General features: G+C 40.6%; 1 protein-coding gene across 11 annotated transcripts in view; it reads right to left on the bottom strand.

Annotated features, from left to right (window-relative positions):
- The window catches only part of PPP2R2B (protein phosphatase 2 regulatory subunit Bbeta), a 515,907-nt gene that overhangs the window by 55,413 nt on the left and 432,862 nt on the right, over positions 1-27,632 (bottom strand). For all 11 annotated transcript variants that reach the window (XM_040453565.1, XM_040453529.1, XM_040453555.1 and 8 more), the window contains one exon: positions 2,987-3,164. In XM_040453565.1, the coding sequence (XP_040309499.1) occupies positions 2,987-3,164 (178 nt within the window). The remainder of the gene's footprint in view (positions 1-2,986; positions 3,165-27,632) is intronic.

Below are 27,632 nucleotides of genomic sequence, written 5' to 3'. Positions count from 1 at the left end.
AGCAGGCACTCAGAGTGACAGCAGCTAAGTCTGAGCAGATTTCTGGCTCTCGGAAAAGATGTAAAAGGAGAAAGGGAACCACCACCCACATTCATTCTATTAGCAGCCACACTTCTATGCACAATCTGTAGGCAGGTTGTCGGAGGCTCAGACAGTATGTAGAATCTACTCTGTGAATGACAAGAGATGCCAGTCATGGTCCTGAGGGTCAGGTCTTAGTGCCTCCATCACTGCCACTACTTGCTTAAAGCTGCCTTCCTTAAAAAACCTTGGCAAGCCAAGAAACAGACTCTTAACTACAGAGAACAAACTGAAGGTTACCAGAGGGGAGGGCGGTGGGTGAGGGGTAAAATGGGTGATGGGGATTAAGGAGTGCACTTGTTGTGAGGAGCACCAGGTGATGTATGGAAGTGATGAATCACTCTATTATACACCTGAAACTCATGTTACACTGTATGTTAACTAACTGGTATTTAAATAAAAACTTAAAAAAAAAAAGCCTTGGGCAAGTATCTAGCACTCCTCTGTGGTGGAGACTAGACTAGCTAACTGTGTACCAAACCAGGTTAATCTTTTTTTTTTTTTTTACATGCATAGCTATATTACATTTCCCAGCCTGCTTTGCAGTTAGAGGTAGCCATGTGACTGACTTCTAACCAATGGAATTCATGCTATTTGAGGGCCTGGCTCAAAAGAGGCTCCCATGTGTGGTTCTCTACCATCTTCTCCTTTGCTGTCCTGATTGCAAGTAAGCCTGGTGACACTGGGGAGCTGCAGGGTGGAAGGACCTAATTCTCTGATTCACTGATTGGAGGAGGATGCTTGCTGGTGGTGATCATCATAATGACTCCATTATAACAGAAGTCATCTTTTATGTGTTTGAGTCACTATGAGGTCTATTTATATCACAACATTCAGAGCTTTACTTTAACCAACATACTCTTAAAGTGAGATTTCCTGGTTACATTTCACCATCGACTATCTACTGGATAGTTGCACTTCAGTGACCTATCGCACTTCAAACTTGACCTATCCAACCAAAATGGTATTTTCTGTGTCTGAGAATGTTCTAGGTACTGGGCTACAGGAATGGATCATACAAAGTCCCTTCTCTCATAGAATTTATACTCAAATATGGGGAAACCCCAATACACAAGTAAAAAAGCAATTTCAAATAGTGATAAGTGCTGTGAAGATAACAAGGAGAGAGGGCTACTGGGGACTACTGGTAAGTTACTGGAAAAGGACCTCTGAGGAGATGACATTAGATGGAAGTCTGAATGATGGCTTGTAGTTAGCCAAGTAAACTCCAGGGACAGAGTATTCCAGAAAGAGGGAACAGCAAATACAAAGAAGAGATATAAGAACAAGGTTATCCAGGAACAGAAAAGAGGTTAGTTGGCTGAATCACAGTGATTTTGGGGAGAGTGACATGATAGGATATTAAAGAGGGAGCCAGGGCCCATTTCATTTAGAATCTTACAGTTCAAGGTAAAGAACTTGGATTTTATTCCAAATTCATTGGGAAGCTACTAGACTGTTTTAAGCAGGGGGAGAATGATATCTAAATTAAATACTGAAAGGTCCACTCTGTTATGAGAACATGAACTATGTAGGAGATCAAGAAAAAATGGAGACTGAACAGGAGATTGCTGCAGTCACACAGAGGAAGGAATAATGGCCTACAGCACCATAGGGTAGGAGGAGCAGAATGGAAAGAAATGAGTTGATTAGAGATATATTTCAGAGGAAGCATAGGCAGCCCTCATAGACAGATTGGGCTGGGGGCATGGAGGCTGGTGAGGGAGAGAAAAGAATCCATACTGACTCCTAGGTCAGCTGCTCAGCTTCCTGGGTTGAGAAATCATGAACGGAATGGAAATTCAAGTGAACAGTCAGGTTTGTGGTGGCACAGACCACAGGGCAGGTAGTGAATAAATGACCGATCCATATTATTAAAGAGCGGGTCATCATAATGGAGTGAGAATGTTGGCTCAGACATTCATTCAACATCTTCTTGATATCTGTGGATTTTAGCTAACAGAGGAGATAGTAATACTTACATTAGGGTTTCTTTGATATAAGAAAGAAACCTTACAGTAGGGTTTCGGTGTATGAAGACTAGAAGGAAGTGTGTTGGGGACTTGAGGACTGCTAGTAAAGTTTGGTGTCTCTTGATCCGGATGCTGGTTACACAGATGTGTGTGTTGGGTGAAAATTCATCAAGCTGTAATATTATGATATGTGTACTTCTCAAAATGAGATTCTATGTGGGACATTTGGGTGGCTCAGTTTGTTGAGCGTCTAACTCTTGATTTCGGCTCAGGTCATGACCTCACAGTTCATGGATTCTAGCCCTGCGTTGAGCTCTTCACTGACAGTGTTGATCCTGCTTGGGACACTCTCTCTCCCTCCCCCTGCTCCTTCCCTGCTTGCTCATGTTTTCTCTCTCAAAACAAATAAATAATACTTTAAACAATGAGATTCTATGCATAAAGTTCCTATTGCAGTGCTTGGAATGCAATAAGTGGCAGTCAGTATTATCTCTACTATTATGATACGATGAAAACCATCTCATGTGTACCTGTGGTCCATGCTGTCCATACAGGCCATTTATAGATCCTTTAACAAGAGAAAGGAATCTTAACTGAATTCTAGGGTCTTATCTTATAGTTGATAAAGTCACAACTGATTTTAATTCATGACACACAAATGACACACAAATTCCTCTGCATAAAGGAAGTGATTCAGACTTCCTATCCAGAGCTAGTCTTGGACCACTATTTTAGTAATTCAATACTTCTCTAACTTTGTTACAATGAAAGATGGACGCCAATGTAATTTAAAAGAGCATAGTTCTTTCTCCACAAGTGCTAGGAGTCTGTGGTTGTGACTGCTCCTCTCTCTTCTATTTCCCCCCAAGCCTGCTCATACCTGAATACATGTGATTCAAGCCAACTGGTTATTGACCCCAAGGAAAGGATACTAAAACTTTGATTGGTTATTTCAAAGTTCCAAAGGTTAATCCTCAGGTCATCAGCTGACATGTAGGTTTCATAGTCGCTGTTGACTGATATGGAGTTGATGTGATACGTGTGTGCATTGGCGAATACTCTTCGCGGGGTGGCCTCCACCATCAGGTCCATGGGTCTCAGAACAGGCACCTGGGATGCAAGAGAAACAAATCACTTCAGAACCAAAGTTCTTCACTAGGGAAAACGTCCGCATGTTTATGTCCTTCATCATCACAACACAAAATCATAATCATATTTAAAAAGCTTGAAGTTAGAGAAGCAGACTGATAAATCACATACTCCTGTTTCCTCAATTCCTTTTAGTTTTTTGTTTTTTTTTTTTAATTTTATTTTTCCCTCTGCTACTTTTAGTTTTACTTCTTTCTCAAAAGATGTCATCATCACTTAGCCTTCATGGGCAATTTCATACTTTATAGATTCTAAGCATTTCCCCTGGACCTTCTAGGTGGCCTCATCTTAGAGAAAGTACGCTTAGAAGCTACTGATCAGGCATTAGCTTCCAGAGCTGTTGTTCCAAGCTGCCTGTTTGTTTTAAACATGAAATGTACTTGGAAAAGGAAGTTGTGGGAAAATTTTAGAAATATGTAGTTCAACTTTGACCTACATATATATACTTCATGGCTTTGGAGGTCTAGACCCCATCCTGGCTCCCCCCCCCAATCTTTAAGGGCATTTTGTGAAAATATATAATCACCCAAGATTCTAATAGTTAATTCTAAAATTCAGCCATGATCATACATGGCACTCTTTGACAACTTGTTTTACCTGGGAAAAATCTTGGTTTATATTTACTACCCAGTGTACGAACCAGGTAGTGTCCACTTTCACACCAAAACTATCCTCATTTGGACAATAAACTATATGGTCAGCTTACTGATATCTAAAGGGTCCTCAGTGATTATTTGTTGAAAGAGTGAATAAGAATATGTAAGAAAGTGTTTTCTTCTCCTCAGGTCAAAGAATCAGGCAGTTAAATCATTTCCCACACATGAAGGTCTTCCAGGCAAATATGAACAAGAAGACCCAGACTCTTCTGATTCGTTTTCTTTTTTTAAGTTTATTTATTTTTGAGAGAGAGAGCGAACAAGCAAGCATGAGCAGGGGAAGGGCAGAGAAAGAGGGAGACACAGAATCTGAAACAGGCTTCAGGCTCCGAGCTGTCAGCACAGAGCATGTTGCGGAGCCCAAACCCACAAATGATGAGATCATGACGTGAGTCCAAGTTGGATGCCTAACCGACTGAGCCACCCAGGCGCACCCCCTGACTCTCTCTGTGAATTCAAGGGCACTTCTGACAACTCCTGGGTGAACTGGTTCCTGAGAAGGTGAGGGAGAACAGCAATGCCTGGCCGGGGACAGACTAAAAACGAAACAAAACAAACACAAAACACAGATGTTGTCCTTTAAGAGAAAGAAGAAAAAAAAAAGGACCAAAATTTCCTTTATGAGGAAGTCACCTCTTGCAGCTGAGCTAACTTGCCGACTAATTTGCTACCAGGTAGTTGATTAAGGCTTCAACTTCTGAATTTGTTTCAACCCAAGGGGTGAGGGGAAGAGGGCAGGAACAAAGGTTACATTTTGTGAAGAGTACTCACTTCAAAGGTATAACCTTTGACAAAACATAATTCTCCCAGTTCAGTCTTGAAGGGAGTTCAGATCACCTCTGAAGGAGATTTTAAATTAAATAATTTAAATAAATAAACAATTCAGAGAACTCAGAGTCCTATACAGTTCTGGTGCTAGACACCCTGGGAGACAGAGTTGGCTTGAGATGTGGATGTAGGATGTGGTGGGGAGCCTCTGAACACCAGACCAGGGAGGGGAAGGCAAGCCTTCATGTGCCCTCTATGCCAATTATGGATGATGGTTTTAGAGCATAAGCTCAGGAAGGGAGAGAACTCGAAGACCTTGGTTCTCATCACAGACTGACCACAGAGTGAAAGGCTGTGTGACCATGGGTGATTAACTTGGCCCTCCTGAGCTCTGGGCCATACTACTTGAAAAACCAATAAGACCCACTGTGCCCTAGTTATCAGGAAAGGTCACTGGGATCTGTGGAGATAACATGCTCTCTGGTTCACCTGCCTTCTTGTTCTTTGAGCAACATCTACTGGGCTCCATACAAAGTCCTAGAGAATCCAACCAGTGAACCAAACCAGACACTTCCTGCCTTCGTAGAGCAGGGCTAGACGGAGGAGGGAGATAGGAAGTCATGTCACAACAAAATGTTGTAAGTGCCCCCAAATAGATGATATCATGCAAAAGAGGATTTAACATGGTCAGGGAGGCCTGGAGAGCTGTTGCTGAAGAAGTATTGGATGGATGACTGTGAAGGATGAGAACAGGTTTACTAGGCTGGGAGGGGAGGAAAGAATGTTCCAGTCAGGGACAAGAGCATGTGCAAAGGTCCTAGGGTGGGGGTAAAGCAAAATGAAGGGTCAATAGGTCAATGTGGTTAAGACAGAGAGAGTGATGGGAACCATGGTAAGAGATGAAGTTATAGGGTGGGTCACAGGCAAGCCCCCACCCCCCAAATTTTTGCCATTATCCTTAGAGAAATGGGCAGAACTAAAAAGATTTCCAATGATTGTGGTATGATAAAGTTTGATTAGATGATTCTTGATGTACAGGGGAGAACAAGTTAGAGGGCAAATGAGGTAAGTTTTGGAAAGGAAGGTGATATACCATCCAACACCAATTAAGGGTGCATCTGAATTAAGACTTTGTAATGGATAAAAAAAAAAAAAAAGTGACTCTGTTCTTGGGAACTCTACCCAAAAGTATTTATTGGGCATTTACTCCTCTGTGTCAATCATTCTGCAGATGTTATTTATGGTAACTCTTTCAACAGCTCTGTGAAATAGGTTGTGGTGTGAGTATTAATACGAAGAGAAAGCTCTGGCTCAGAGAGGCTAAGTCAGTGGCCCAGGGTTGCCCAGCTATGAACTATGAGGCATTGTCAGAATTTAATACCAGAGCCTACCTGACTGCAGACCTAGTGCTCCTTCCAATGTATCACACCACATGCAAATATCATACGTGGCAGGAAGTAATAAATGCTCTGTAAGTGACACGAATAAGCTGCCAGGAGAATTTATGGAATCAACACTATTACTGATAATAATAACGGTAGCAGTAGTCAGAGTTTTGTAGTTGAGCTGCCTCTACAAACCTCAGTTAGGTGATGTAGGTGTACCTGGTATTTGAATAGGAGTGACTATTCCGTGTACTTCCAAAAACACATGCCATGCTTTTGTAGTCTGTCATAAAGAAACGCCCCACCTGGAGCTTTTGAGTGCTACCTGCGCATCCTCTGCCTCCCACCGGCCCCCTCCCAGAGGTAGCAGAGCTCAAAGCGGGCTCCCCAGGGCCCCAGAAGAAATGGAATCTGCAAGGACTTCCTGTGGCTCCTCCTAAACTCTTCCCTGAGCCTCCTTCATTACTGTGCATTGTCGGCGGAGGCTTCCCGTGGCTGTGGTGACAAGGAGGGAGCGTGACGGCCAGGATCAAGAGGCATTACAAAGTGGGAACTGCCAGCCCAGAGCGTCAGCTTAACGTGATGGGCCTGCCTGCTAATTCAGGCTGACATATTCCATGATGTACCACTTAATAGGGAAGGCTCCGCGTAGGTATCTGGGGAGGGAGCCTCTAACGCCTTACTTAGATAAGGCAGAGGGAGGAATGTCATTCATGGTATGCCAGCACCATTCTCGTGTCCAGGTCAAGACCTGCCCACTGCCTAGTGATGCCCCTCACAGGAAGGAAGAGTGGGGGTCTGGTTCAAACTGGACGGGATGACTGATTGGGAAGCCTTGTTGGGACTGTGTTTTCCAACTGCACTGGCTACATACTCCCTTCAAGGCCAGGCAGGGAGAAGAATAGGACACTGTTCTCTCAGTTGGGCCCACAGGACCTCATTAGGGCTTTCTCTGTAAGACACTGATGGAGGGCTTCTGTGCTATTGGCCAAGCACTGTGTCAGAGCTCACCAGCCCCAACGCCAGGGCTCTGCTTCATTCAGCCTTCTGACTTCTTTGGGCAGAGCACTGGGGAAGACTATTCTGCTTGTCCATTTTACAGGGGAGGATCAAAGAGGTGAAGTATCCTGTCCAATGGCACACATACAGTACACTGAGGAGCTGAACCGAGGCTATTTGGTTCCTGAGTGAGCACAATGGTGCAGACGAAACTATTAGTGTGAAATGTGATCTTGCCATTTTTGCAGGTCCAAAATCATCAAATCTCAGTTATTGCCTCCGGTTCAGCCTAATATTTTGGAAGGACTCTGTGCTATAGAGATGTGACACTGAATCATGGAACAATGAATCTTGGAAGGGCCATCGTGTGTGTGTGTCTGTGCGTGTGTGTGTGCGTGTGCGTGTGTGTGTGATCGGGATGGGGAATTTAATGGCAAGCTGTGGTTGTCAAGGCTTTACCCTCGTCATTGCTCTTGGTAGTACGTTTGGCTTCTCATTTATATCATGCTTAAATAAATATTTCTGTGGATAAGTAAAGTTTGAAAATGACTGGCCCAGGCAGTACCTAAAATCAGCAGATGTACATTGTCCATGGTCACCCAGCTTTCTACCTCTCATCCCAGAGCTTCCTCTGCCCCTTCCCCATACCATGTGCCTGAACTGTTCTCCACAGGACCAGAGGCCCCTTCTTGCCAAATGACAGGACCAGAATTGGACAAAACCCAGGACCAAGCCAGGACCTTTAGTTTGTAGTTCAAAGCCTCTTTTCTGAGCAATGTTGGCTGTGGTTGACAAGGCTAGAATCAACTGTGAGACAAGGCCAGTGCTGCATTGTGCCTGCAATGAGAAGAGAGTCCTTGGCCCTCAAAGGTGGTTCTGCAGTGCACTGCTGGGTTTTGGTCATGTCCCTCCCTCAGGTGCCTCATATTCCTTCTGGACCTTGATTCAGTTACAGCTCATTGTGCTGAGCCTGATTCCAAAGGATGAACACACTAGCCCAGTGGGCAAGACCACCAGCATCATGTTAGAAAATCAGATGATAACATCTCAGGTCCCAAGAGAGGGGTCTCAGAGTCTAACCTGCTATAAAGCTTATATAAATAGATCTCATCTGTAATGTTAGTGGGATGTAAGGAGCCTAGAGAACCACACCACTGCCTCTCTCTCAGCAGTGAGGTCTCTGTTCAGTTATCCCCCCTGAGGGAGGCCCTCCATGCCCAGCCCACCTCAAACAGGACACCCTCCACTCACTATCCTCTTCCCCAGCTAATAGCTTAACATGTTTTAAACACTTCAGCAATTACAAGACTACACTGTTAGCTAGCTTGACAATAAGTGAATTAAAAAAAAAAAAGAAAAATATAAACACTCCAGCAATTCATCAGAGAATTCTCATCAATATCCTGTGATTTATGTTGGTACATATTATGATCCCTTTTGCACAGATGAGGGGACTGAGGGCAGAAAGGTTAAGTAATTTGTGTAAAGTCACACAGTTGGTACACATACGTGGCACTCTTGACTCTGGAGTCTAAGCCCTTGGTGGCTCTCTATTGTAGGCCCTGGAAGAGCCCACTGGGGTGTGTGGGAAAGAGACAAGTGAAGAGACATTTCAGTGCAGGGCATCTGTGCTGTGACGGAGGTCGGTGGGCACTGCCCAGGCCGTGTTGGCCAAATGGGTTATGTGTCCACCTGGGGAGGTCAACGGAGACCTCGAAAGGAGAGGGCTATGAAAGCAGGCAGGGTACAAAGGGTTTGTAGGACTCGATCAGGCAGAGTCGGGGGTGCTCTAGTCAGAGGGACCAGCACACACAAAAGCTCAGGAGGAAGAGAGCAAAGAACATGTGTGCAACTGTATGATTCCATGTGTTTCTGGGGGAGGGTGTCTGTGATTTATTCACTCAACAAATACTGAAGTCCCTACTCTGTACCAGACATGAAGAAAACCTGAACTGGGTAAGGGGGTAGACAGTGGATGGGCTTCTACTTGAGGTGGGGTGATTCTGGAAGATGTCTCTCAGGGAATGACTTTTGAGGGGAGATCTGAATGCAGTGAGGGAGGGAGCCTTATGGCTGTCTGGAGAAGAGCATTCCTGGAGGAGGGAAGAACAAGTACAAAGGTTGGAGCACCTGAGAGTGGCTTGTGCTTACAGTATAGGAGGAACAGCAAGGAATCTTTGTGCTGCAGTGGTTTGTAAGCGAACAGCAGCAGATGTTGGCTCAGTAGTGAGCACTGGATGACAGATGTGACTGTGAGGACAGGGAGGATTCAGGGAGCAGGGATAGCTGTCCAATACAGACTCCCCTTCTGGTTCAGCAACCCCTTGCTTGCTCTGTCTGTCACCACTCCTTCTGTCTCTCCCCACCCTTCCTTCAGTCTTCCTGCCCCGGCTATTTTCTAATTATCTTTCCTGCCTTTCCTCTTGGAGAATACAAGATCATCTTTCAGTTCCCAGAAGCCATTTACTAACAAAATGAATGTTGCTGTCATTTGGCTTATTTGGTGACCATGCAGGCGATTCTTCACAATCTTCCAGAGCACCTAAGCAGGTGCCATTGGTCACAAAGCACCCCCTCAGAGATACACAAGGAAAGCTGTGCAGAATCCTGAAGCCCCTGAAGCCCCCACTTGAAACGACATCTGTGAAAATGCACCGCGGGAAGAGGCTAGAGGTGAGGACTCAAGTGTCTTCATGCACCGACTCTTCACAGAGAAAAAACAACAGCTGTGTTTACCATGGCAACCTCCAGTGCCCCAGCAAGTTGACAGATTCAAGGCAAGGCTGAGAGAGAAGAGATGGCCCGATAGGAGCTAAAGAACAGAAAGAAGATGGAGTCATGAAGAAAGAGGGAGAGAAGATCATATGTAGAAGGATGTGAATGGATTTCAGCTGTTCAGTAACCTTGGGTCAAATATGTTTGAGTTTGGTAGACCAACATTTGAATACCCTTGGTTGTTAAGTACAATTAACATGATTGACATTATGGAGCCTTTTGAAAAAATTTCTGTCCATTTAAATCCATGCTTGGATTTATCCATATCTCCTTGTCAATGTGTGACAGATGCTTCCACCTCTGTCCCAATAGTTGAGATTACTTTATATTGGGACTGATAGGCTATAGTAACATCATGGGTTAGGAGGTCTCCATATCATCAGTTAAGAAGTACATGTAGGGGGGCACCTGGGTGGCGCAGTCGGTTAAGCGTCCGACTTCAGCCAGGTCACGATCTCACGGTCCGTGAGTTCGAGCCCCGCGTCAGGCTCTGGGCTGATGGCTCAGAGCCTGGAGCCTGTTTCTGATTCTGTGTCTCCCTCTCTCTGCCCCTCCCCCATTCATGCTCTGTCTCTCTCTGTCCCAAAAAATAAATAAACGTTAAAAAAAAAAATTAAAAAAAAAAAAGAAGTACATGTAGGAATGTTATGACCATATATTGGCCCCAGATAAAACCTTCAATAAACACATATTGAGGGGCACCTGGGGGGCTCAGTTGGTTAAGCATCTGACTTTGGCTCAGGTCATGATCTCATGGTTTGGGAGTTTGAGCCTTGCATTGGGCTCTGTGCTGACAGCTTGAGCCTGGAGCCTGCTTCAGATTCTGTATCTCTCTGCCCCTCCCCTGCTCTCTCTCTCTCGCTCTCTCTCTCTCTCTCTCTCTCTCTCTCTCTCTTTATCTCAAATAAAAAATAAAACATTAAAAAAAGGACATGTATTGAGCATTTATTACATGCTAAGCACTTACCACACAGAGGAAGCTCCTTAGGAAGCTTAGTGGAGACAGATTAACACACAACTTCCTACCCTTTCTTTTTGTTCCTAACAAGCCCTTTTGGGAAGCTGAAACCATGTCTGTTTAACATAGAAAAGAAACAGATGAGAGCTGTCTACCTCCTCCTTGGTGCAAGGAAACCGTGACCTTGGTGCTCTAGGTATAAGGCTGAATGGAGGATCTAGGGTGGTTATACTATCCCATCTAGAAGCAATACACAGTTAAGAAAATGCAGAAGCTAGGAAGTTACAAATTCCAGCATCACTTGAAGATTGCCACCATGCCTTTCTCTGGGCTTTCTTAATGAAAAATCCTTCGTGACACTCCAATGACAACTATTTTAAGTCAAGGATAAAGCCAATAGCTAATGAGAACCAAGACTTCATTGTCAAGGAAGAGAGTAGGTCATCTTCAAAAAGGGAGAGCCATTGGGTCCTCCTGTAAGTATCCTTATTCCAAAGCAACACAGCTTTGTGGCAGAGCGGCCATCTTCAAAAAACAGGAGTATGTAATGGCTACCCAAGAACTATATGGAACAGTTTAAAAGGCAACCATTCCCCTATCACTAGCCTCCACATATTTTCCTTTCTGAAACAAAATCATCCCAGGAGATTCCCACAGCCTAAGTTCTCCTTCTCCTCTTTGTGAAAGAAAAACACAGAAGACATTCACTAGCCCATCTTCAATCTTATGATGGTGCACTATCCAAGGTATAAACACTTCTAGGAGGGGTAATTGGATGATGCCTTTAATCAATGCCCCACAAATGCCACCACCCCCAGCTCGATACAATATGAATTTCTAATCAAGTTTTACTATTTATGTTTAATCATTATTTGTCAGAATTATATATTTATGTTGTTCAGGTCAACTGTGTTCTAGTAATAATGTTAGCAATGATTATATCCATGAAAATTTTAAACCCTTACAGTCATACACAGATGGGGTGGGGCTAGGAATCTACTTTTGTTCAGAAATGATCAAAGAAAGTTTTTAACATTTATTTGGGGGGAGTTAAATGAATATATATGTTTCAAGAAGAAAAAGAATATAAAGTTCTGACTTTTTAAGAAGTTCACATGCTCTTTTTTTTATTAAAAATTTTTTTTTAATGTTTTATTTTATTTTTGAGACAGAGAGAGACAGAGCATGAGCAGGGGAGGGTTAGAGAGAGAGGGAGACACAGAATCCAAAGCAGGCTCCAGGCTCTGAGCTGTCAGCACAGAGCCCTACACGGGCTCGAACTCACAGACAGTGAGATCATGACCTGAACGGAAGTCGGAAGCTCAACTGACTGAGCCACCCAGGGGCCTCAATTCACATACTCTTTTAATGGATATTGGTGGGCATTCAGTTAAGATGGTATTTAAATTCCAGGGGATTCATTAAAAAGGTGATGTAAAAGTTTTATTTTAAACTGCCTATGTTCAAAATACTCCTGAAATCATCTTTTGGAATTATTTACCGTTACGATGGAAAATGCTTTCTCATCTATTTAGAAATGCTCAGAAAAGAACATGAGTTTTCAAACTTCTGGGGGGTACACAAACACAAAATCTGAAGTTGCTTGGTGTAAGAAAATTTTTAAAACCAAACTGGATTTGAATCTTGGGCGGGCCATTTTCTAGCCATCTGGCCTCCTCCGGCTTGTTACTTTTACCTTTTGCCCTGTCAGTGCTCCCTTCCATGATGTTAGAGAGAGCAACTCTCTCAGTAGCTTTTTTTGTTGTTGTTGAGAAAACTTAGCACAGTGCCTGATATATGCGATCTAATAAGAAAAAAAAAATTACAGAGAACCTACTTTGGCCAGAATTGTGCTAAGCACTTTAGGCATAGCATTTATTGAGTCTTCACAATAATCTTAAGAGGTTGGTACTGATACTGTTCCCATTTCCCAGATGTGGATGCTGAAGCAAAGGAGATCATAATGCTTGCTCAAGGATGTACAGTTATTAAGCTGTGAAGCTGCCCTTGAACTTGGCAGTCTCGCTTCTGCCTTTATGGTTGCTATCCTTAGAATTTTTACCATTAACTTCCATTTGTGGAAAATGGTTCATTCTGAGAAATTGCCTGGGGAAGATTTTCAGACTTTTTCTATTGGCTATGGGGTTGAGGCATCCCTTCTATCCACTCAGGGAATTCAGCCATGATTACAGAACTCAGCATTGCTCAGGAAAATTGGGTAGTGGAATGACTGTTCGCTGGGTAGCAATTAACTTCATCGGAAAAAAACAAAAAAACAAAAAAACAGCTCAAGGCTTTTCTGGTTAGGAGTTTTCCAAATAGCTTCTGTCCACATTGTCATGAAAACCTTGGAACAATATGGTCGTTCATCCAATTATCAAACCAACCTGGGGGGCAGAGTCTGGCATTATGTGTGCCCATTATTAAAGGGTAATTCAGTGTAACAAACCAAATCGAGTATGTACAAAGACTGTCAAATAAAATAAACCACTAACAAATTAAATTACTTCCCATTTTCAGTGGGAAGAATGCCAGTCATTTTTCATTTTAAAAAATATGCATCTTAATTCCATTTAAAAAAAAAAAACACGAAAAGAAGCATTTAAAGGTCTCTTGTGCTGTCTGCACTGAGGTTTATTTTCCACAGGCACATCTTTCCTGGTCCTGAGGCATGTTCTTTCAGAGAATTAATGAAGCATTAAGCCTCACCCTGGTCAAAAAACTTGTTTCCTCCATGGACCAATGGTGGATGGAGTTCAAAAAGCAAGAGCGATGGGTTGGCTCTGGCTAACAGTGACATATCAGAGTTGTTGTTTCCAGAATGAAACTGCCACTCAATAGAAATCCGCCAAAAACCCCAGGGAATCCTATCCAAATAATATAATTTTTAGATTTCCCGATCACACCCTTCAACAGCCTCAAAATGTCCCTGATTTCTTTTACTGGCTTTGTCATGTAGATTGAAATAAGCCTTAGAAGAAAAACCCCTTTGGACCAAGTCAGGCTTTGTGCTTCAGGTTCTTAAATATTTGAGAATTATATTCTTTCATTTGACAAACATTTATTAAGTGCCAATCACTGCTCTAGGTTGTACGTGTACAGAGTGAACAAAACAGATTATTTGTGGCACTTAAAGTCTAAGAGAGAAAAAAGGCATTAAGGTCTCAAGGTAGATATATTGTTCCAACTGCCACTAATGCTATGAAGAGATGTATATTGTTTCAAGAGAGAAAAAAAATACTGCTTCAGTAAAAAAAAAATAGGGCCTCTAATGTAGATTGGGGAATTAGGTGAACTGTTTTCAAGGACGTGAAAACTCACCTCCCAAAAGCAGGGGCATAGCATCCTCTAAATCAGTGGTTCTTAACTGGGGAGAATTTTGCCTTTTAACAAGTCTGGAGATATTTTTGGTTGTCGCGACTGGGTGTATGCTACCAGCATCTAGTGGGCAGAGGCCAAGAATGATGCTAACTGCCCTACAAGGTACAGACTAGTCCCCAGCGAGAAATAATGATCTGGCCCAAAATATCAACAGTTCTGAGGATGAGAAACCAAGCTCCTAAGGAAATCCTTCAGACACAATGTCTAAATTTAGGATAGAGAAAATTAACCCAGTGTTAATGTGCACAATAGGCAGCAAAGAATTCCTGTTCATAGAGAGGTTAAGAATTAAAGAGTATAGGGGCACCTGGGTGGCGCAGTCGGTTAAGCGTCCGACTTCAGCTGGGTCACGATCTCGCGGTCCGTGAGTTCGAGCCCCGCGTCGGGCTCTGGGGATGGCTCAGAGCCTGAAGCCTGTTTCCAATTCTGTGTCTCCCTCTCTCTCTGCCCCTCCCCCGTTCATGCCCTGTCTCTCTCTGTCCCAAAAATAAATAAACGTTGAAAAAGAATTAAAGAGTATATGTATGTATGTATACACACACACACACTCATAGATATACACTCATATATATACATACACACATATATATTTTATAAATAAATACTTTTATACACATGCAAGACTTATCTTCTACTGCCAGCTATAAGAACAACACACAATCCATAAAAACTGCCTGAGGAATATTTTATATATTTTTTAAATCCAATGCCTCAAAGATGGTTTTTATGGCAGATGAACAATTTCATGCTCTTGGTGTCTTTGACTTCTTTTGGCCTCTCTATGGAAAAGACACGAAAAACCTCTTTCCCTCAGAAGATAAACTCACTATCTAATTACCAGTCCATGCAGCAGCCTGTAATTCTGCCAGTTTTATCTTATTTTTTTTTCCTCCCAGACACTTCCATTTTCTGCCAACATTGCTATTTCTCAAAGCATGTTTCCCTGTTCACTGCCTTTCCTGTTATTTCCCTTGATGTTTCACATTGTATAATTCCACAGGAAGAAAGGAGACATCTTAAAATATCCCAGTAGGGGAAAATTTCAATTAACACCTATAGGTGGGGAAGAGAATGGGATGGGGAGAGGCAGTGGTTTAATTTCTTGGTTAGTTTGGGAAGGATGAATCGCAAAATTGTTTTTGTTGTTTTTCAACTGCTATTGATAAAAGTATTTCTAAAATGTGTCCACACAGTTTCTCCTATCCATGATTAGCATAAATATGGAAACTTCAATGACCAAGGATCAACAATACCTGTCATTTATTACTGCAGAATACACAGAACCCAGAAGATAAATATAAATTTGATATTTGCTTCAAGAATCTTAGAGTTCAAAATTACATCTGAGAAGTCATGACACTAAAAAGATGTAGAAGTGTACAAAGAACTTTGAAACATGGCCTTTCATAGATATGGACAAAGCTATACAAATTAGCTAACTGGTGTCAGTTCTGCCTCCCGCCAACAGATGGCGGTAGTGATTACTAATGACACTATAATTTAGTAACAAATTGGCTTCTGAATCACCTTTCGGAATTGCATCCTGTAGTTCTCATTCCTGGCTGCACATCAGAATCAAATGAGGTCTCTTATTAAAAATTGATGTCTGGGTCTGACCACTGAGCTGTTAAGTCAGAAAGCCTGTGAAGTGGAACTCAAGTACTGGGTTTTAAAAGTCCCCTAGATGACCAATAGGTAGAGCCAAGGCTGACAGCCAATGAATCTGAGGGGGGTAGATGGAAGAGTTTACATACAACAAACTTGTAATAGTGGATGTGTTTCAGGGTATGAGATTATACGAGTTTAAAATCAGTTTTATAGTTTTGGGTAGACTGAGGTTTTTGTGTTAACTTAAAACCACTCTGATTTTTAAAATACAAATAAAAAGGAAATCATTTATGGAAGATACAAATGACAGGAAAAAGGTTACTATTCAAAATCTACAAAGAGTTCCTAAAAACTCATAAAAAGACAACTCAGTAAACCTTTTGGCAAAGGATAGAAACAGAAAACAGAGAAAAGGAAAAGCAAACGATCAAGAAATATGTAGAAATACGCCCAACCTTATTAGTAGTCAAGGAGATGCAAGTTAAATTTGTGAATCTTCAATCTTATAGAAGATTAATCTTATTAATCTTTAATTTTTACTTATAAAAATTTTACTATATGCCTGTCAGTGTTCTAAGTCTTTATAACTATTAATTCATTTAATACTCATAACAATTTTATGAGGTAGGTATTCATGTCATATCTCGTTACAAATGAGGATAACAGAGGCGTGAAACAGTTATGTGTCGTAGCTTCAAGTTGCACAGGTTGTGTGTGCTATAGTTGAGACGCTAAGAGCATCCTCAACCTTAACGACTACACTATGCTCCCTTGTCAGCAGTACCTCTATGTGAATAGGCAAAAATGATAATGACTACTAACACCCTATCCTGGAAATGATATGAAGACATGGACTTGCTGGTGGGATTATGAACGGCAAAAAGATTTTCAGAAGGTGATTCGGAAGAGGCTATTAAAACAAAATAATGTACACACCTTTTGATTTAGCAAATCCCACTTTAATGGAAACTATTCTACAAATATAAAACATTAGTTTGTGATAGTGCCTGTTGGAGAACATTTATTGCAGCATTGTTAGTTATAATTGCACTCTAGCAAAATGTGGAAATAACCCAAATGTCTACCAATGGGGGGATGATTTAATAAGTTATAGTACACCCGTACTTTAAAATATCTGTAGCGGGGGCGCCTGGGTGGCGCAGTTGGTTAAGCGTCCGACTTCAGCCAGGTCACGATCTCGCGGTCAGTGAGTTCGAGCCCCGCATCAGGCTCTGGGCTGATGGCTCAGAGCCTGGAGCCTGTTTCCGATTCTGTGTCTCCCTCTCTCTCTGCTCCTCCCCCGTTCATGCTCTGTCTCTCTCTGTCCCAAAAATAAATAAACGTTGAAAAAAAAATTAAAAAAAAATATCTTTAGCTATTTCAAAGAAGATGAATTGACCTGAAAGGGTGCTAATACTACTGAGCAGAGTAATGTACATAATATGGTCTCAATTTTGTAAAAACAAAATCATATCCATCTATTAATGCTAGTATGTGTTTGTGTGGGCAAAGAGAAAGGTATGGAAAGACACACACCGAACTAGTAACACGAATTACATTGAGATGTGGGTCCACAATTTTGTATTATTTGACTTGTTGCTGTAACCATGCATTAATTTTGGACTGTAAAAGAAAAAGTAGCAAAATCCTTAGGTCTAACGTCCTGGCAGGATTCTTAGGATTCTTCTGTCTGCACCAGATTCTTCCTGGGAAAACTAAAGCGGCTCTAATGAGCACGATTTCCTCATTCCTATAAGCCCAGATCTGCTTTCTTGAACTGTCTACCTGTTAGTTCCCCAGGTGACCAGAGAGCCAGTCCACTCCCTTCGCTATGCAAAAGCACTTAAGATATTTGAGGACAGCTCTCAACCCAGCCCATTCCTCATTAGGCAAATTATACCAAGACGCGGCCTCCAATCTTCATATCCCACCAAGGGTCAGTGCTGCTTCAGAGCTACCGATGCTTTTCTTTACTGAACACATCTACCAGTTCGAAACATAGAGGGACCTGCATTCTCCTATGCAAGACATGTGTTTTTACTTATGTAGCTTAAAACTGATTTACCTCTGTCATAGTCTATATTGTGAGTTCAATTAAAATTCCCAGGTCTTTTTTTTTTTCCCCCAAATAAACGAATGTCAAAATATCTTCTGTACTATTGACTGTTTTTAACCTGAATATGACTTCCTAAGTTCTCCTCCAGATTTATCCTTTCCTTTTAAAAGTGAAATACAGGAATGGGAAATTGTGTGTGTGTGTGTGTGACATTAATGAATTATGGATTCTGGCTATTTGGATTTTTCCATATAATGAAGATGGGTGAATGAGTTAGGAAAGTGGAGAAGACAAGATAGTGTCCTGTAGTCTGGCTGCACGGTGGAAGATACCTTAAATCTTCCATTCCCCAATGTCAGGGCTGAATTTGAAATATAATATTTCTGGCAAATAAAACTATTACATGAAGTGGGTAAGGGAAGAGGTTATCTCTAGAGGAGAAGTTTTGCTAGTTCCAAGGAGAGAGAGCATGAATAGGCAAAGAACAGAGGGGAAGGAAGGGAACGAGAAAGAGAAGAGGGCATCTGAGAAAAGCAGCAGCACACAGGACTTCAAAGAGAAAAAGCAGGGCAAGCCTCCAAAACAGGAAGGGGGAAAGAGAAGAAAGTGGGAGCAGCAGGGAGGCGCAGGTAATCACCTAGTCTGGACAGTTTAGATGTCAAGAAACAGAAACCTCCTTAACAGGAACCCATGGGGGAGGGGAAGGAAAAAAAAAAAAAAGAGGCTAGAGTGGGAGAGAGCCAAAGCATAAGAGACTGTTGAGAACTGAGAGCAAACTGAGGGTTGATGGGGGGTGGGAGGGAGGGGAGGGTGGGTGATGGGTATTGAGGAGGGCACCTTTTGGGATGAGCACTGGGTGTTGTATGGAAACCAATTTGACAATAAATTTCATATATAAATAAAAAAAAAAGAAAAAAAATTAAATCTAAAAGAAAAAAAAAAAGAAACAGAAACCTCCTCAAACTTACTTTAAAAAAAACTCCTAAAAAACAAAAAACGAAAGGATTATTGTAGGACAGAAAAATCTGGGGGATTATCAGGACTGAAAATGGAGTGTGTGAAATAGAACAGGGACATGGCAAGCTGTGAGGGACCTGGGAACTATCATTGTCTTTTGGTCTCTGTGTCTTTCCAGGGCCACCTGGTCTCTTGCTTCTCCCTGGATGTCTGGGCCTTTCTCCTCTCCTTACCACCAAAAGTTAATTCCATCTGTTGAGGAGTGTGACCGTGGATTCCAGTGAGTTCTTCTAGTTCTATTTCAATTATGCTTTCAAACCAAGTGCTCAACACTATTAGAAAGGAGAAAAGGGAACAAACAGTGGGGAGGACAAAGTAGGAAAAATGTAAGAGTCAAACCCCTGCAATGAAGGCTCTTCTCTTCCCGTGAACGTATCACGTTCATAATCACCTCCATGCCCCACTTCTAATTACTCCCTTCTTTCCTTAAGTCTTCCCAGATCCTGACCATGCCAGTTAATAGAACTCCCCTACCCCCACCTTTCTCATGCCATGTATATACTCAATCCACTGGAAAATCTGGTATTTTAAGAGTCCCATAGAAAGGAATGAATTTTCTAGCTTCCTCCTTTAACCTAGCACTATTTCCTAGCCTTCTTGGAATCAATTCCTGACTAAAGCTCCTAGTATTATAATTTAGACTTCTAACAGTCTCTGTTTCAAGAAGACTGAAACACAACTGGTCACTATTACTGCCTTTCAATCTTTTTCAGGCAATGAACACTTTCCTCTAATCCTCTAATTTCCCCCCATTCCCTAAAAATCTTACAAGTTGTGACATTTCCATGGCAATCACACACTTTCTAAGACTATATTGTTAAAGTGTATTAGAATAAAAGTTTATCCTGAATAAAACTTGATAATTACTTCTTCTGGAACAATATGCTATTCTGGATGACTTATGCCTGGTCTGGTTCTAACACATTTAAATTATTATTCACTAAGACCCTGACATGTTTTTCCACATATTCACTTCCTCTTTTCATATTCTCCATATAAATGGTTGAATTTTCTCTCCACAGGCACCAGCACTATGTTTTGTCATTTATTGATTTATTATTTTTTATTTTTATTTAAATTCAAGTTAGTTAACATATACTGTAGCACTGGTTTCAGGAGTAGAATTTAGTGATTCATCACTTACATATAACACCCAGTGCTCATTATAGCAAGTGCCTCCTTAGTGCCCATCACCCATTTAGCCCATCCCCCACCTCCTTCCTTCCATCAACCCTCAGTTTGTTCTCTATTGTTAATAATCTCTTATGATTTGCCTCTCTCTCTCTATTTTATTTTTCCTTCCCTACTCTATGTTCATCTGTTTCGTTTCTTGAATTCCACATGAGTGAAATCATAGGATATCTGTCTTTCTCTGACTGACTTATTTCACTTAGCATTATGCTTTGTCCTTTTAGAACTCTGAATCCCGTCTGTTTCCCTCAAGTTTCCCTCTGTATCCCATCTATTTCCTTACTCATTCCTGATCTCTTCTTTGACCCCTAGTTTTGCAAAATGTGAGCCTATACAATGGCAGGGAGCAGGAAGAAGGGTAAAAAGATGAAGTGTATAGACTTGGAGGCTGACTCATAGGACTATAAACTCTATTAATTTTCTTTTCTTCCTGAAGGGAAGAATATGAATTATTTTCTCAAATAACGAAAGCAGGGGACCTGCTTAAAAACCATAAATCTCTCAGGCTAACAGTTAAAAGGAAGGGAAAACTAATCATACAGAGGGAAAAAAGGCAAGTATGCAGTTCATTTAAAATCACTGTAGTTGAACACCAAGTCACTCTACCTGACTTCTACTTATTTCACATTCTATTGAGAACTCATTTTGCATCTAACCTAGGAATAATAATTATAGACTGAACTGCATCACGTATGCATTAATATGTGGGTTCAACTATATGTGCTTAGCATAAAACAGAAAAATGAAAGAAGGAAACAAATTTAAATAATGTTGACTGTGGCAAGTGCTTTCCACTCAATGGTTAGAAGCCTCCACATAAATATGAGATGGGGGGAGTCAATCTGCAATTTCCTCAGACAGATTGTGTGGATCTCATCTCCTAGCATCTTGATATGTTGAATGAGCTACTAAGGTTTAACGAAGTCTATTTTCAGAAATGGCCATTCAGATTTTTTGTATAGCTTTGTATTTCACATTATTCTTTACATGGTGCATATTTACATATACACATTATTTTCTACAGAGTTTACAAAAACTATGTATACTATCTCTCATGGGTGATTTAAGGGGTTTTTCAGGGATGTTTTTGAACAAACTTGACTCTTGTGTTAGGGGGATGACTTTGGAAACTTGCCTCTACAAAAGTGCCATTTTATTGACCCTTTTACAAATAACCTACTATTTTCCATGTACCATTACTTCCTTTAAGTCTCACAAAAATCCCACAGGGTTGATACTGTTTTATGACTATTTTACAGATATTTAAAGAACTGAGGTTCAGTGAAGTTAAATGATGTAATAAGTCATGAGGTCATTCAGTCAACATCAGCAAAGATAGGGTCCAAACACAGTCTGAATTCATGGACCATACTTTTTCACTATGTCAAGGAATCTAAAGTGTTGATACTTTTCAAGTTCTTCATTGGCTTATACTAGGGGTATTCTATATTCTTTTGTCAAGGATGACACAGAGTATGATATTCTAATACTTCAAAAAGTTAGTGTAACTATTTCTAAGCAGTATTTGTTGAGCACCTACTAAATGCAAGGTGCTATTGGTATACTGTAGGTAGGGAACAGTCATTTTTCTAAAGCAGCTCACAAATTGAGAAGATAAAGCAAAGAGTCAAATAAGAAAATTTTCAAATAATTTGTAGGCAGGAGCCAATAATAGGCCTCATAAGTCATGGTAAGGACTTGAGAATTCATTCTAAGTGATACGGGAAGCCACCAGAGGCTGTTAAAAGGGGAGTGAAAGATCTTATTTGCATTTTTAAAAGCTCCTTCTAAGTGCTTTGTGGTTAGGACTTTGGGGGGTGGGAAGGTGGGAGGTGAGCGAATGTACAAAGAACAACTGGGAGGCTTTTTAACATGGTAGTGAAGGATATAAGTTTAGAAACAAACTAGCAGAACACATAAAGGCAAAAGAGAGGAGAAAATAAAGCAATTACATATATAAGTTGCTTTGTAGCAACAATGTAAAACAGAGAAAATGTAGAAATCAGAGTTATCAACATGGTTTAGAGGCTTGAGGAAATCACAGAAAACAAAATGAAAAAGTACTAAGATATAAAAATCAATGAAGAACAGATTATATACACACAAAACAGAGGATCCAATGTATGTATAATTGTTGCTTATGAAACAAACAAAAGAAGCAATTTTGAAAAAAAATTTATAAAAGTTGCATGAAATAAAGACTTCAATCCAAGGTTAAAAAGATGGAAAATATTGAAAAGACTGAAAAGACAGTAATTCAAGAAAAACTGACAGAGAGTTTAGTACGAAAGCATACCATAAAGAAGTTACGTTACTTTAAGCATAAAGAATATTTATAAGTTATGCAGATCTTTAAATTGACTCAAATATGAGAAGTAATATAAAGACTGACTTCAGACTTCCCTCCCCAGTAAACTCAATGCCAGAAACTAGTGTCCCCAAGTTATGATAATTTTATATTCTTTCAGGCTGTCATTTAGAATAGATGCAACTTTCTTAAGCAGGCAAAAATCAGAGAACACAATATTTATGAGCTTGTGCTAGAATGTAAGCTCCACCAAAGCAGGGTCTGCTTCTATACTGTTTTCCATTTTATTCTCAGTAACCAGGAAATACAGCGTTACACATTTGTAGGTACTCAGCAAATGTTGATTGAATGAAAAAAATTTTTTTTACACAAAGAAAATTGGAGATCTTCTCATTCAGAGATTCCTAAACTGTTTTTTTTTTTTTTTATCAGAACCGCCTAACAGATCTTAAAGAGAATTAGAAAATAGAGATTGCTCACATCTACACTTTGAGACTTAAATTCAGCTAGTCTGGGGTAAAGCTTAAGTATCTTGATTTTGAAAAAGCTTCCCCTTCAATTTTTTCTTTTTTCTTTTCTTTTCTCTTCTTTTCTTCCCTTTTCTCTTCTTTCTTTTCTTTCTATTCTTTCTTTCTTCTTTCTTTCTCTCTTTCTTTCTTTCTCTCTCTCTCTCTCTCTCTCTCTCTCTCTCTCTCTCTCTCTCTTTCTTTCTCTTACCTGCTTTGCCCAAATTCTTACTTAACATTTTCTTTAAATGGATCCACTTTTTAGTTAATTGTATTTTGTTAGGGAACTTCACATCACACCAACGCATGAGAAAAGTTTTCTGTGAATTGCTAAAGAACCCCAAAAGAATGTTATAAAAATAAACACAATGAAAAAAACTGTTTTTAACCTACCATAACTAAAGCAGGAAGAAATAGACAATCTGAACAGACCAATTACCCCAATGAAACGGAGGCAGTAATCAAAAAACTTCCCCAAAATAAAAGTCTAGGACCAGATGCCTTCACAGACAAATTCCACCAAACATTTAAAGAAGAGTTAGTACCTGTTCTCTTCAAGCTATTCTAATATAGAACAGGAAGGAAAACTTCCAAATTCATTCTATGAGGCCAGCATTACCCTGATACCAAAACCAGATAAAGACACCACAAAAAAGGAAACTATAGACCAATATATCCGATGAATACAGATATAAAAATCCTCAACAAAATATTAGCAAACCAAATCCAACAATACATTAAAAAAAAAAAAACATACATCACCATCAAGTGAGATTTATTCCACGTATGCAATGGTGGTTCAATATTTGCAAAGCAATCAACATGATACATCACATCACAAAGAGAAAGGATAAAAACCATATGATCATTTCAATAGATGCAGAAAAAGCATTTGACAAGGCATAACATCTGTTCATGATAAATGCCTCTGCAAGGTAGGTCAAGAGCAAACATATCTTAACGAAATAAAGCCCTTATATGAAAAACTCACACCCCCACATCATCCTGAAAAACTGAGAGCCTTAACCCTAAGATCAGGAATAAGACAAGGATATCCACTCTTAACTGTTTTTATTCAACATAGTACTGGAAGTCCCAGCCACACCAATCAGATAAGAAAAAGAAATAAAAGGCATCCAAATTGGTTAAGGAAGAAGTCAAACTCTTGCTATTGGCAGATGACATGATATTATATACAGAAAAACCTAAACAGTCCACCAAAAAACTACTAGAACTGATATATAAATTCAGTAAAGGTGCAGGATACAAAATCAATGTACAGAAATCTGTTGCATTCCTATACACTAATAATGAAGAAACAGAAAGTGAAATTAAGAAAATAATCCCATTTACCATTTCATCGAAAACAATAAAATATCTAGGAATAAACCTAACCAAAGAGGTGAAAGGCCTGTACTCCAAACACTATAAAACACTGACAAAAGAAATTCAAGATGATACAAAGAAATGGAAAGACAGTCCATGATCATGGGTTGGAAGAACAAATATTGTTAAAACATTCTATATTATCCAAAGAAATCTACACATTTAATGTAATCCCTATCAAAATAACAACAGCATTATTCACAGAGCTAGAACAAACAACCCTAAAATTTGTATAGACCTCAAATAGCCAAAGCAATCTCGAAAAAGACCCAGTAGTGAAAATCAACTACTGGGATTACATCAATAAAAAGTTTCTGCACAGTGAAGGAAACAGCCAATAAAACTAAAATCCTTTTGAATGGGAGAAGATATTGGCAAATGACGTATCCCATGAAGGATTAGTACCCAAAATATATGAAAAACTGATACAAAATTCAATACCCAAAAGACAATCCAATTAAAAATGGGTGGAAGACATGAATAGACATTTATCCACAGAAAACATACAAATGGCTAACAGACACAAAAAAGATGCCCAGCATCACTCATCATCAGGAAAATGCAAATCAAAACTACATTGAGTTATCATCTCACACCCGCTAGAAGTGTCAAAATAAAGAACAAAAGAAACAGCAAGTATTGGCGAGGATGTAGAGAAAAAGGAACCTTCTTACACTATTGGTGGGAATATAAACTGGTGCAGCCACTCTGGAAAACAGTATGGGGGTCCCTCAAAAACTTAAAAATAAAACTACCCTATGATCTAGTAATCATACTTCTGAATTTTTACCCAAAAAAATTTAAAAAACCCCACTAACTCAAAGGGTACATGAACGCCTATGTTTATTTACAATAGCCAAACTATGGGAGCAGACCCAGTGTCCACTGATACATGAATGGATAAAGAAGATGTGGAATATTATTGAGCCATAAAAAAGAATGAAATCTTGCCATTTGCAACCACAGGGATGGAGCTAGAGAGTGTAATGCAAAGCAAAGTAAGTCAGAGAAAGACAAATACCATATGATTTCAATCCTATGTGGAATTTAAGAAACAAATAAGCAAAGGAAGAGAAAAAAGAGAGACAAACCAAGAAACAGACCCTTAACTACAGAGAACAAACTGATGATTACCAGAGGGGAGGTGGGTGAGGGGGATGGTTGAGAAAGGTGATGGGGATTAAAGAGCACACTTACCAAAATGAAAAAAAAAAAGCTCTTACATTCTAGCCAGATAGGGTCACCTGGAAAGACTTAGCTAGCTCTAAATTTTCAATAATCAAGATTTAGAGGGGTTGAAAAATATGTACATCAAAGCAAGACTTTGGGCTTGATGTAATCAGGGATGATTTAAAAAAAAATCAGGAGGGGCACCTTGGTGGCTCAGTCAATTGAGGGACTCACTCTTGATTTCCTCTCAGTTCATGATTCCAGGGTCATGGAATCGAGCCCTACATCAAGTTCCCTGCTGAGCATGGAGCCTGCTTAAGATTCTCTCTCTCTATCTCTCTTTCCCTCTGCTTCTCTCCCTCATTCATGCTTTCTCTCTCTAAAAAGAAAAAGAAAGAGAGAGAGAAAGAAATAAGAAAGGAAAAACTTCTGCTATGTGATTCAATATTACGTAAAGCTACGTCTTGTACCAACAGAAAAACATAGCCTAGACTTTGGGGAACACAGTGATATTTCACAGTGACCAGCACGGTACTGGGGATATGTGATGTGACTAATATATATTGATGTCAAATATTTATAGGCAATGTACTTTGTGTCAGGCACAACACTGGGTCTTTGGAACAGGACAACAAATAAGACAGTCTCTGTCTTTAGGTTGCTCAATATGCTATTTTATGTGCCTTTTCACACTTGGGAAGTGATAAATGCTTGTTTGACAAGCTCTTTGTATACGCAAAGAGAGAGCTGGTACCTTGGCTGGCCATTACTGTATCCTTCCTTCACACATCTGTAGCTACAGATTCCAAACCCAGGAAGGTGTGAGAGACTGTCTCTTATACTTGTTTTCTATAATCATGATAGTACCTAATGCTTCTAGGGGGCTGACTATACGCCACTCCATCAAGCACATGACATGATTTATCTCCTTTAATCCACACAACCGCCAAATGCAACAAGGGCAATATGGGAGGGGTAACCTTACTTCGCAGATGAGGAAATGGAGGCACAGCTCTGACACCAGGCCCTATCCTAGTGAGCACAAAACTACCCACCTGACTATGACCCTACTATGGTTTTATGGCTATTGTGTCACCTGCCACTGCCATTTAAATCCTGTTTCCTTATCGTGGCGTGATCAGAAAAGGAGCTTGTGACGCCAATGGTTGTCTCATTAACTTCTGGTTATTAAAGGGAAAAATGCAGAGAATCAAGGCAGGTGCAGATGAGGACAGTTGGACTGAGAATTAAGTTAAATGATAAGCAAAACAAAGGCAGAGAATAAAGAGAAGATGTCACAGGAGGTTAAGAGAAAACTAATGAGCTCTTTTTTAAACAGAAAAAGAGAATGGAAGAGGTGAAGAAGGAAGCCAGGCTGCTGGCGCTTGGCAGGGGGTCATTTATTGATCGACAAGTAAGAATGTGCCAAGAAGAAAGACATAGATGAGGAAAATCATTTGCTGCAGTTTTCACAATGGGAGATGTCCAAGGAGGCAAAAAATGTAAATTTCACAGGGGAAGAAGATTATGAAGTAAGATTCTTCAAGTCCCCCAAAAGAAAGCCCTGCCCCCCCCCCTTTATTTAAAGCATCGGTTTTGTTGGCGAACAAACATCAAACCATCAAATGACATAGTTGGCCTTGATACTGACAGACACCTGAAGCTGTTTGGAGTATAGGAAACTGGGACAAAGTCTCATAATGACAGGGTCAAAGGAGACCTAGATTTGTTCAGGGAGCAGACTTTCTGTGGACTCTCCCAGAGAAAGGAGGGGGATCTAAAATTGGAGGCAAAGGGGGTGCCTGGGTGGCTCAGTCGGTTGAGCGGCCGACTTCGGCTCAGGTCATGATCTCGCGGTCCGTGGGTTCGAGCCCCGCGTCGGGCTCTGTGCTGACAGCTCAGAGCCTGGAGCCTGTTCCAGATTCTGTGTCTCCCTCTCTCTGACCCTCCCCCATTCATGCTCTGTCTCTCTCTGTCTCAAAAATAAATAAACGTTAAAAAAAAAATTCAAAAAAAAAAATAAAATTGGAGGCAAAGGAATAGCTTCTCAACAAGGAGAGCGCTGGAGTGGGGGATGCCTCAAAAGACACAGAAAGGCAGGGCGCCTTGGTGGCTCAGTTGGTTAAGCTTCCTGAGTTCAAGCCCCAGCATCGGCATCAGGCTCTCTGCTGTCAGTGTGGAGCCTGCTTCAGATCCTATGTTCCCCTCTCTCTCTGCTCTTACCCAATTGTGCTCTCTCTCTCTCTCTCAAAAAAAAAAAAAAAA

This window comes from Herpailurus yagouaroundi, unplaced genomic scaffold (assembly GCF_014898765.1).
Source record: "Herpailurus yagouaroundi ecotype Mexico unplaced genomic scaffold, PumYag 29, whole genome shotgun sequence".
In the NCBI taxonomy this organism is placed as follows: Eukaryota; Metazoa; Chordata; class Mammalia; order Carnivora; family Felidae; genus Herpailurus; species Herpailurus yagouaroundi.
Note: the sequence above shows the minus strand (reverse complement) of the source record. Positions and strands in the feature narration are given on the sequence as shown.